General features: G+C 46.6%; 4 protein-coding genes across 4 annotated transcripts; 3 read left to right on the top strand and 1 right to left on the bottom strand.

Moving 5' to 3' along the window:
* Positions 1 to 1,667, top strand: EDB82DRAFT_514766 (uncharacterized protein). Its single transcript, XM_025738307.2, has one exon. The coding sequence runs from the start codon at positions 169 to 171 to the stop codon at positions 1,426 to 1,428; it is 1,260 nt and encodes a 419-aa protein (XP_025593081.1). The 5' UTR covers positions 1 to 168; the 3' UTR covers positions 1,429 to 1,667.
* Positions 1,668 to 2,154: 487 nt separating this feature from the next.
* Positions 2,155 to 4,401, top strand: EDB82DRAFT_320457 (uncharacterized protein). Its single transcript, XM_065607473.1, has 5 exons — positions 2,155 to 2,409; positions 2,465 to 2,905; positions 2,950 to 3,144; positions 3,191 to 3,471; positions 3,518 to 4,401. Exons 1-5 carry the CDS (start codon positions 2,240 to 2,242, stop codon positions 4,231 to 4,233), a joined length of 1,803 nt encoding a protein of 600 aa, XP_065463390.1. The 5' UTR covers positions 2,155 to 2,239; the 3' UTR covers positions 4,234 to 4,401.
* A 19-nt stretch (positions 4,402 to 4,420) lies between these two features.
* EDB82DRAFT_320502 (uncharacterized protein) lies at positions 4,421 to 6,209 on the bottom strand. Its single transcript, XM_065607474.1, has 3 exons — positions 5,800 to 6,209; positions 5,353 to 5,749; positions 4,421 to 5,302 (listed from the first exon to the last, which is right to left on the bottom strand). The coding sequence occupies exons 1-3, from the start codon at positions 6,085 to 6,087 to the stop codon at positions 4,569 to 4,571; spliced, it is 1,419 nt and encodes a 472-aa protein (XP_065463389.1). The 5' UTR covers positions 6,088 to 6,209; the 3' UTR covers positions 4,421 to 4,568.
* Positions 6,210 to 8,833: 2,624 nt separating this feature from the next.
* EDB82DRAFT_514753 (uncharacterized protein) lies at positions 8,834 to 11,261 on the top strand. Its single transcript, XM_025738303.2, has 4 exons — positions 8,834 to 9,409; positions 9,455 to 10,517; positions 10,564 to 10,737; positions 10,788 to 11,261. Exons 1-4 carry the CDS (start codon positions 8,934 to 8,936, stop codon positions 10,977 to 10,979), a joined length of 1,905 nt encoding a protein of 634 aa, XP_025593077.2. The 5' UTR covers positions 8,834 to 8,933; the 3' UTR covers positions 10,980 to 11,261.
* The last annotated feature ends 368 nt before the right edge of the window (positions 11,262 to 11,629 follow it).

The raw sequence follows: 11,629 nt of genomic DNA, 5'->3' as shown, positions 1-11,629 counted from the left end.
TCTGTAAAATATATCTCATTGAGTGATGTCCATGTTAAAGAGTAGGACGTCACGTGCAACATTGCTCTCCTATGTCATGGAGCCACGACATCAAAAGTCGATCCATCACAGCGCTTTTCAATTAATGGCATGCGCTGAAAAGAAAAATACAGCCATCAATTCATCGCCATGCCTCTCGTTCTTTTTCTAGGCGTGCTCGAAAATGGCATACCCGATGCCGTCCGGCAATATACTCGCACAATAATCTATACCATTCTCGTCCTTGCATTCCTTACTCTCCTTAAGATCTGGACATCCGGTCGCTACAACCCTACCCAGCGCCTGCTCCATGGCAAAGTCGTGATGATGACGGGCGGAACGTCCGGGATAGGCGCCGCTGCGGCTTTAGGTCTTGCATCACAGGGTGCGCAGCTGGTTCTGCTCACACAATCGCCCCCGAATGATCCTTTTCTTGTCGAGTACATCCAGGACCTCCGAGAGAAGACGAATAATCACCTTATTTACGCCGAGCAAGTCGATCTGTCAAGTTTCTACAGCATCCGAACGTTTGCGACCAAATGGATCGATAATGCGCCGCCTCGACGATTGGACATGATCTATCTGGGTGCAGCAGTCCTTACACCCCCTGGCGGGAAGAGAAAGGAATCTGAGGAGGGCATCGAGGAGACATGGATGGTCAATTTCTTGGCCAACTTTCATCTGTTGGGTATCTTGAGTCCTGCTCTTCGTGCGCAGCCTATCGACCGAGACGTCCGAGTCATCATCCCGACCTGCTCTTCATACATCGGCTCTCCATCTCTCAAGGATCCCGTGTCGAGAGAGACCTGGACACCAGGCACGGCATACGCTCGAAGCAAACTCGCTATGAACGTCTTTGGCCACGCTTTCCAGAAGCACCTCGACTCATACGAACGTCCTGACAAGGCGCCAATGAACACACGAGTAATCTTTGTCGATCCCGGTCTGGCCCGAACCCCAAGTACCCGCCGCTGGCTCACGCGTGGATCTCTCTGGGGACTCGCAATCTACACCGCTGGCTATATTTTCCCCTGGTTCCTTCTTAAGTCTCCCAACATGGCCGCTCAGTCCATTCTCTATGCCGCCATGGATCCTGAATTCGCTCGAGGTTCCGGTGGTAAGTTTATCAAGGAGTGTCTGGAAGTTGACTTTGCACGAAAGGAGATTAAGGATGATGAAGTCGCCAAGAAGCTTTGGGAGGAGAGCGACAACCTGATTGAAAAAGTCGAGAAGATACAGGCTAAAAAGAGAGCTGCTAAAAAGGCAGCCGATGAGAAGAGTGCAAAGGAAAAGACTGAAAAGGAGAAGGAGGCCGAGATTGAAGAGCTAGTAGAGGCTATCAAAAAGGGCAAGGAAAAGGCGGCGGCTAAGGAAAAGACGTCAGGAAAGAAGAAGAAGGGCAAAAATTAGTTAATGACATATACGGACGGGTATAGACAGGCATAGATGGAGTTTGGGTTTCTTGTTACTCCGGGTGTACACAATGTAGCCCTTGGCCAACGAACTTATTTTAAGCCATATCATGGAAGCTGTTTATTTTATGGTGAAGAATGACAATGCCACGTCAGGTCATAATTCGGAAAGATGCTTTAGACTCGATACTAAAAGGCTCTGCCCTACAAGGCTGTCTACGTGGGGTCTTGTTCCTGGATTATCATCAATTCCCTCGTATTAAGCGCGAGAAACTAACGAGTCCGAACAAAGTAGTGACATGTTCCCTGAACTGCCGCGTGTGGGAACGGACACGGACTTGACGTACCTGAAGAATCTGAGCCACAATACGTTTTGTCCGATTGAGACCCTGTAAGATTGCATGATACAATAAAGAGACAAGCATAAGCCGCCGTATAAGTGGTGACATATGACCAATCTATTTTGTCATCTCTAACGGCACAGAAAGCCTTGCAACTTCGCCGCAGAATCACTGCAAATGCCCTGAAACCGAAGCCGAGACCGACGCTTTCACAGCCACATGTTCAACTCTCAAGTCCGCTCCATACACAGCATCCAACTCACCACATCTTGGCTCAGCCTACGGAAACGGTAAATGAAATAATAATTTTGACGTCGCATCATCTGCAATGTAATATAACAAAGCCCGAAAATGGAAACAAAATAGAATAAAGTAGAAACAAAGCCAGGAGTCGTGGATGGACCTGATAAATGAGTTTCATTTCCCCGCCCATCAAATTAATCTCTTCCACAAACACCAACAACAAACATGGCTTCACGAGCCGATAATGTCACGCTATTAAAAACATGCCAAACATGTTTCCATGCGAAAATTCGATGCGAAAAGTCTCAAGAGTCGGGGAAATGCGATCGATGTTTGAGACTTAACAAGACTTGCGTCTTTAATCCTTCTAGGCGGCGCAAGGCTTTGAGACCTGGGTGAGACAATATGTGAATACAGTCTCAAAATTTGTACCCAACTAATATAAGATAGACCATCGAGGAATCTTGAAGCTGTGAGCCCGACGAGGTCGAGATCACCTTCTCTCACTTATGCACCCGCGACGTCAAGTGCAGCCGATGCTTCGCCAGGCGTGTCCAATACACCTGGGAGTATTGACACGGAAGCATCACACAATCCTTTCTCCAGAGGATTGATGACACTCGAACAAGGCCAAGATTGTCTTGATATGTTCCGAAGTCGAATGTCGCCTCACTTTCCCTTTGTCATGATCCAAGAATCGGTTACCATTCAGAGCCTGGCCCAGGATAAACCTGCATTATGCGTAGCCGTACTCGCAGCATCGTGCCACGAACATCGCGGGCTTCAACGAGAACTGGGCAGGCTGTTCCATGAGATTGTTCTTGTGCGTATGATGAAGGGACCTTTTGCAACTCTCGACATGTTGCAGGGACTATTAGTTCATCTGGCGTGGTATGTCAAGTCGATGGTTTGTTTGTCTGTCGCTAATGGACCAGGGCGCATTATCATCATGGGACCATGAAGTATACACAACATTTATCGCTTGCCGCGAGTATAATCTCAGACATGAGACTCGATAGGCCTCGAATAGCAAGTCTATGGGCATTGAGTAGAGAGAATAAACATGCGAGTGGTGAGATGACGCATGATGAGCAGAGAGCTTTAGCAGGGACTTATTATCTTTCTTCAAGGTATGCCAAACATGGTCTTTGACAGCTGTTATCTAATCAGCTACAGTTCTGCAGTATTGTTGCAAAAGTCGCATCATTTTAGATACTCACCTTACATCCTTGAGTGCTGTCACAAGCTCCTAGCGGCAGGCTCATTTCCGACTGACAGGCATCTGCCGTATATCGTTTATCTCCAAAAGCTCACTGAAGAAGTTGACGATGCTGTCATTGAAGCTTCAGGTACCGTCCGTGGATCAAGACAAGGACATCTCCCCGCAGAGCTTCAAAGGATCCGAGAACGGTATACGTCCACAAAGTCATCCCTCCCATTCCCTCTAAGCGAAAGTCGTGAGTAGTTTCCCCACCTCTCATAAGAGTTTAACTAACAACGCAGCCACCATTCTTCTACAACTCCACGTACTCGATCTCATCATTTGTCAGCCCTCACCGGATGGCATCTCTTATGGTCCAAACGGTTTCCAAAACCTCCAACAGGGTGCAGACCAAAACCGTTTTCTCGACTGGTTGTCGCAAAGCATGTCGGCCGCCAAGTCCCTCATCAGTGTGGTACTCCTCCTACCCCAAGGCGATGAAGACAGTATGCCCAACATAGGCTGGATCATGCTGTACTGCGCAGTTTCACTCGCTGTACGTCTTGATCTTGTTGCCGCACAGCCAGAGAATGCACAAGTTGCAGGTCATCTCCGTCGAATTCTCGATATGTCGCATACGCTGCGTCAGATTGTTTTGAGGATGGAGGCTGCTTCAGGGCCTGGCACAGGTGATGTCGAGCCAAGCCCATACTGGGATCTTGCGAGACGCGCGAGGAGGATAGAGATGTGGTATCTTGAACGGTGCGGACCTGTTGAGTCGCCTGAGGTAGGGAGTATATTTGCATCAAGTGAGCCATCACCTGCAAACCCCTTTTCCGGAGTCGACATGGAATTTACCACATCCTCATTCCAGGATGCAAGTATGGTACCGAGTTTGCAGATTACGGGCGAACCAGAAGAACCTTGGATGGCAAATCTACTAGAAGATCTCGAGGTTGACTCGGGAATGGAAAATTTGCTCTTCACGGGCCCATTTGACTTTTTGGGTGAGCGGTGATTGTGTTAGTTATATAGATACATGATAGATACACGGACACGGATAAGGTGAAGCGCGGAGTTGATGGCAATGCGAATAGATTCTTTATGCCCGTCGGTATTCGTGCACTTTTGCATTGTGCGTCCGTGTACCGTCGGACTAGATGTGAATGTCTCTTACTTTATAGATCCCGATCCTAATTTACTAAACACAAAGATACAAGCACAAGGACTTAGCTACTCATCTTTATGAATACCTAATTGCTGCTAGTATTTCTCTGCCATACATTCATTCATCAGCCAAGACAATCTTACCCCTCGCACAGTTGCACTTTCCCTCAATGCGTGACCTTCACATTACTCTCTCACATGCTGGCCCTGCAGCTCATACACCGTAGGATGGTTGTACAACTCAGCAGGCCGCCCATGGCCATCCATCTCTGACGGGTCCACAGCCTTATCGTCCTTCTTGACCTCTGTGAAGTGTGAATCTGTGGGGCTTGCTCCCATTTCAGAGCCAGAGGCCTTCTTCTTGTTGCGACGCTTCATCCAGAGCCAAGCTAGAACACCGAAAAGAAGAGCACCGACACCAACTCCAACACCTATTCCAGCTTTTGCTCCTGTGGTTAAGCCCGAAGAACTAGAGGTCTCATCCTCCACCGGTTTGCTCTTGTCAGTCTCACGTGATTCTTCCTGGGGCAAAGCCTTTGCATCTTCCCAGTCTCCGTCGTAGTTCCTGTATGTCTGTACAACTGTCTCGTTGGACCAGTAGTATACCCACACTTTACCGTCGGGCTGGTTATATGCTACCGCCAGACCAGAATTAGGGTCATCAGCGACAGGCCAAGCTTTGCTGGTTTGGTTCGACGCTACCTCCCACGTGTCTTTCTTTGCTTCTACTTCGTGGAGGTTCTTGTCGGTGCCAATGTAGAAGATGCTTCTTTTTCGGGATCGGTCTATCGCTGAGCCTATGGCTTCTAAAGAAGAGTTCCAAGCTGGCAAAGAAAAGATTGGGCTTGCTTGGGGGCTGACCGCGGTGATACTTGTAGAGTCATTTGTGAATGTGCCTCCCAGCTTTGTCGGAAAGGAGTCTGATGCATGTTAGCAACATTATTTAAGATGAGATTGTGGAATTACAAACCTAATCTCCACTGCCCAGCCTTCTCCAAGCGAGATATCTCGATATCTTCGGAGCCTTTAGGAAAAGCGACCGTGATATTCTCCTTGTCAATGTGAGCAGATCCAAGCGCCATTCCTGTTGCGTTGTCCTGTGACACGAATCCACCATCTGTCCAGTCAGTAAACTGCGTATAATGCAACATCATGACATTGCTGTGTTCGTTGTGATAGAAGACACGATACCCGTTGTCGGCTCCTAGAAGGTCGACCGCAAGACCTGATTTGTTGTGGATAGAGCCGACCTCTGCAGTTTCTGAAATGCGATACTCTCCATTGCGAACGAGTTTCCCTGTCTTCATATTGCAAGTATAGTATCCGTTGACGATGGCACCATCTTTAGTCTGCCAGAAGATAGATGCCTAAGTATACTTTGTTAGCTACTGTTTGATTATGAGATGATAAAACGTGCAATGATGGTTTCCTGGCCAAAGTCCCACCAGCCCTGTGCTGCCAGTGCAGTACCATTTCGCGGTGTCTCTTTTGCGTCCAGGATGTTAGCTTTGTCAAGTGGGAAGATAGGTGTATCTTTGCTGTTGCAGTTGCTATAATGAATCTTTCCTGTGACAGGATCTTGGGCACCGACTTGAATTGTCCGTTCAGTGGTGTAAGCGTATAGCGCGTGGCTACAACTTAGCTGGACCCATCCTGCTATCAACAGCCATGATAGAAAAGCAAATTGGTGTCTACAGGCACACATAATTAGATGTCCCGTGTGAATTTGGAGATCTTGGGGCCATACACATTAACAAGGCAAATATGGGGAAACGGTGAATATATGACAGCACAGAGACTTACTACGGGATGGTCTCTGCTCTGGTGGTCCTCATTATGAAAGTTATGACCCTTTCGAGACTGCGAATGACGATCGTGTATTATCTAAGGGTGGCCAGTGACAGCCCAATACCCAGATGGGACTTTTGCAGGTAAGGCTTGCTGCGCGGTGAGAGATCGTCCATTCTTCTCACGTACGGCTGATGAATACCCATTATCCATTCGTCCCCATGACAATTGAGGGTTGTCAATTAGTCTTTGGCAACCTATGATCAACGTCCAGGTATGATCTCATCTGTCTCGGGCATTCCGTGTCTAGTGAGATATATGTTGTATCGTAACCTCAATTCGATAGGAAGGATGTCTCGAGATACCTCACTACAAGAACAGCCAAAGAGCCTTTTAGCACAATGATAGCCAGAGCTCATAGTGTTTCGCCTGGGCTTCATCATGTCCGAGACCCAAATGAGAATATCGTATAGTGTAAAATATGATCAGACTATAAGAACGGATAACAGAGTCATGTCCAGTCCTCGACCAAACGAGAAACTCCCTTTTCACTGACAAGTCTTGAGCACTTACTCGAGTAAGTAAGCTCAGGGGTCCAAGATTGGATGTAACTTGAGGCTAAATGTGCTGACGGCTGGCCAAAATCGCCGTTGTGGTGACCGTATCTGATATCTTCGGATACAACCATAAACGCGGACGGTCCGAGCCTTGTTCGTTAAGCCCTACGATACTGTTAGAATAGAACATGTGAAATTGTCTGACAGTAGCTAGTGGGTTGCAGACAAGTTGGTCTCCTAAGTCTTAGGATACAAGAATAAGTAGTCTAAGGAACATAAAATAACCTACAAGATTCGTCTCTTATACTTCCAGCGGTCAATTTTTCTGATAGACTGAGTAGGAATGTTGATTTACTGTGTCTTAAAGCTGAATAGCCCTCGACTGTGAGGATGTCCAATAACAGCGCGAAATCATCAGCCTGATTAGATACATGCTACGATAGCTTCAATGGAAAGTAACTGATGTATATCACCTGCTCCAGGCAACATTTTACACTGCCTGCCTCCTTCAAGCTGTGAACTCCTCTGCTATGCCGTCCTTTGAGTTGCTGTCATTTTCTCTCACTGTACTTCCCTTCAGTGTTCCCATCACTTCCTCCAGTGATCAAAAACTAGAACAGATCCTAAAGTCTGAAGCCTTTAAATCGCTAACTTTGCTAGCTTCACGATGCCCATATTGCCATACCATCGCCGCTTTTGTTGCCAAGCCTTTCGCTCTACAGGTACGACCAAAAGGAACTTGAGATACTAATATGCTGGGAGATGTTAATATGTACCCTCCAAAGACAGCATATGAATCCATCAATGAATCCACTGAAGGGAGAGGTGTTGTCCTGCTTAGCAAAAGCAAACTATCAGCCCGTCGCCACTTTACTATACTGAGGCCCGATGCTGAGCCAAGGCAGAAATGCCGGATCTGCTATGACCACATTTACTGTGATTGTTCTTATCACAATCGTTTGTCTTAGATATAAGACAATTATCTCTGATTTATTTACAAACAGAAATATTATCAATTGGCCTTCGCCCGACCTTAGTTTACATTCCTGCAAGTAGCCTTTTCTCATCAAAGGCCCAAAAATTACCCTGTCAGTGCGACAGCTCACACACCGTTTGGATAACACTTAAATATGCACCACCACATTATATGCATGCACAGCTTATGTTACTTTTCATGGTTAGGCACTTCTCAGTCCTGCGAATCAACGAGCTATCTCTTAGTTTGGGGTTACACTCAGATGCAGGCTGGCCCTGTGTTCACCTGCACGACCAATAAATGAACCATCCGGTGTGCAACTGGCCAACAGAATCACGCCTTTACAGCGCGACCTCCTAGGTAACATGGCGTCACAACGGTGATAACCCGAGCCTGGTCAACCTCCAAGACTAGGAGCCTGATCGTCCCAGCCTACTTCGCTGGTCATGTACCAATCAAGAACATGGGCACTGAGAGTCAACCCCGCGCTCTTTTGAGCCGCAGTCTTCAGTAGGGGCTCAAAATCTGGTGTTCAGCCCAGTGTGATCTCTACTAGAATCCTCAAGGCAGACTGCCTCGAATCGAGAATACGCCTAACGAGCAGTCGCATCAGAAAGACCGTCACTACGTATCGCCGATATAATCAGAGTTCTGCAGTCATGAGACACAACGCCATCCTTGCGTATAGACTACGGCTGGATGATGTATAGAGATGGCTTCGAAACAGATTCAACGATCAGACGATTGTCGTTGAGGTATGTAGCCGTGCTTCTGATATTCCATAAGATTGAACTGATGCAAAAACTAGAAATCGGGAGAGGAGTTTGTGTTTTATTTGCCTCGAGCGTTGACTTCTGTAAGACTTTCTTGTTTCTCTACCTTGATTCGGGGCTTTTTTTGTTACTGATGGTTGCCACAGGCGGAACAAAACGAGATTCTTGATCTACAGACTTGATGAATCAGTTAGGATGGGTCACAAATGCATTTATTCACATTTATTTACATTTTATTCGAGTTTCATTCTGCGCATTCCAGCTTAATCAGTCATGTGTGAAAGGGGCCTCTCGGCCGTTGCATAAGGTCTCGCATTGCCTCTTCGCTCCGCCTCGTTACACTCGCGGTCTGCAAAGACATTGTCAATCCCATGGCCACCATTGATTCCCGCAAAATTGAATCTCATTGTTTCAATACTGACGAACTACTGTTTCATTGCGGTAAACTCCAAGGCAGATGATCAGGCTATGCACCGCGCTTTGTGATTGTTATTCCCTCGACAAGAAGTTAAAATCATCGTCTGACCTCTTCAGATTCGGTCGTAAATCTTCTACTCCTATCTTTCCAAGTCTCTCTCATTCCCTCATGTCGTCATCACCGTCATCGTCATCATTTTCGCGTCCCAGTACACCGGAGCTCTCCGAATCGGAGCGCTACTTCGATGGGATATGTGATGCATCACACAACTACCCTAATAATTTTGCATGTAGTGCGCGCGGTAAAAAGGCACGCCAAGAAATTGCTGAGACTTGGTATCGAGAGGCGTCGCATGTGTTTCATCCGAGACTGAGCGATCCTCCTTTGAAGATATACGAGACCTGCGATTGCACTACACCATGCAACTGTCAGTCCCTTGATGCAGAGGTCAAAACTCTGCAAGAACTCAGGTCTCGTCTACAATCTAGCAATAAGACACCAAAGATAAGATACGTGTAAGTGCATCTCCTATCATATAGGGGTAATCCTAACGTTAACAGTTCTATCAAATCAAAACATTCTAAAGAGCAACTGAGATGCTCAATTCATACGTTCAAGTATCTTTGCACATATCAACAGATCCCACCGTCGTTCCTCTCATGTCTATACTCTTTCAGACGTTCACTCTCGGCTCATGAATGGTGCAATCTACCTCAATTCAACGATGACAACACTCTTCTATCCAAAGAAAGACATCTCTTGCCTCTTCCGGGACTAAACCGCTCTGGTCGAGAGATAAGATATTCATTTGTTTTGCGGTCAGTCGAAAGCTCGGAATCCATTACAACAAAGCCCAAATCCTGGGGTATCCGGCAGCTTGCGGTGTACCACTCATTTGATGTTTTGAGCGGCCAGGCGTTGTGGGTAATGTGTAAGGGAAACTCTTTTAACGAAGAGCTCTTTAAAGAAGCCTTGAATGACACCAGGAACGAGTTGGACTCTATCCCTCAGTGTTTTTCCTTCTCACTGGAAACTTTGAGTATGATTCTTGACTGGTGCGACAGCAACTGGATCTTTTACATTAACGAACTCCTCGAGAACGTCAAGCCACAAGTCGACAAGGCTAGGACACCTGGTATACACGACGAAGCCAGGCTGAGCTCTGACGTGAGACACGCCACCGGTCTAAGCAGCACCACACCCTCCGAGAAATCGCCCGGCTGTACAACCGTACTGTTGCACGATAGCAAACATCGAGTTTATCATGAAGACCGAGCAAAGAAGTTCGAAGACCGTTTGAAAAAGCTCGAGGGTGAAGACTGGGTAAAGAAGCTTCAGGGCTTCTCTTTTGACGAGGTTGAGGCGCTTCAACAAGGACTGGAGAAAATACAGGAGGCTCTTCTTGTGCTCAAGCTTAACAAGCAGGTCGTGAGGCAAATTCGAGAACACTACGAATTTGTTATGAACGAGTACAAAATACCTATGCTTGAGAGTATCCAAACGGAGTGCAAGCTTTCGAGCGTCGAGTTGTTCCAGCGGGCCAAGGGCGTTGAAGCGAATCTTGAGGCCAGGCAAGTCCAGCTCGAAGCACTATTCTTGCTTGTCAAAGAAAGCAAGGAGATGGTGAGTTTTTCTGATATAAATCAAGTTCGAGGCTGACTTTTTACAGTATAACTGCATTCTTCAATACAAAACACTACAAATTAACAAACTCTACGCTGAAAGCGCTAAATTGTCCGCTCTTAAGATGGAGGACATTGCCTTCAAGACCAAGCGGGAGACAAGCTCGATGCACATTATAACATTTGTAACTCTTATTTTTCTTCCGGGTACATTCATGGCTGTAAGTCTCATCCCATCCATCTCTTCTTTCACCATCTAATGGGTATTTAGTCCTTCTTTCAAAGTGGTATACTCGAGTGGCCTCCACTCAATTCTGATGAGCCATGGGATCTAGCCGGGTCGTGGAAACTCAACACCAAGATATTCGGCCTTTTCTTTGGTATTTCTGCGACTATCACGGCTGTAACTATTATGCTGTGGATGTTTGTTCTATTCATGCTGCGCAGGTCACTTAGAGATTAGATATTGGGTTGCAGCTCACGCTGCTCGGTGTTTCTTTTCTCTTCTTTTTCTTTTCCCTTTTCTTCTCTTTTCCTTTCAGTTTTCTCATTCATACCTTTTTTTTTAGAATACCTACTTCTGTTTATAGTTTATAGATCATACGATTTTGACATATTTCGAGCACTCGGTGGATAACATGTTATCCTTGTGTTAGGCAGAAGCTGTCTAGTTATGTCAATAAGTATAATGGGAGCCTCGTTTCCCCTCGTCGCATTGTATTTCAAGCCACCATCTTCTTTCTGCCCCACGTTGGTTGGGCGTTCAAGGCTTTGAGATGTGCGTGATTTGTAATACTTTACTCGATCATGATGAACGATGAACCCCATGACTTACAGTGGTTCTAGTTCTTGGGGGTCAGCCTCAGGGCAACATCACCTTATTTCTTTGGAGGTGGTGGCTTTGCGTCGAGGCATTTCAACACAGCCATAAATCACTCGCTAATGGTGTGCAACCTTGGCTTGGTAAAACGAGCTTCTCTCCCTATAATCCATTTGGGGGCATCTTGGAGAGCCTTGGAGCCTTATGTTCAACACAGTCCTGTGGCACACCCTTTGTAACCAATCTGGAAAGCTGAAGTCCTGGATCCTCCGAGGGAAGAAAGGCCCGTACAA

This window comes from Fusarium venenatum, assembly GCF_020744135.1.
Source record: "Fusarium venenatum strain MPI-CAGE-CH-0201 chromosome Unknown EDB82scaffold_4, whole genome shotgun sequence".
Classification (NCBI taxonomy): Eukaryota; Fungi; Ascomycota; class Sordariomycetes; order Hypocreales; family Nectriaceae; genus Fusarium; species Fusarium venenatum.
This window is presented reverse-complemented; position numbering and strand designations above follow the sequence as displayed.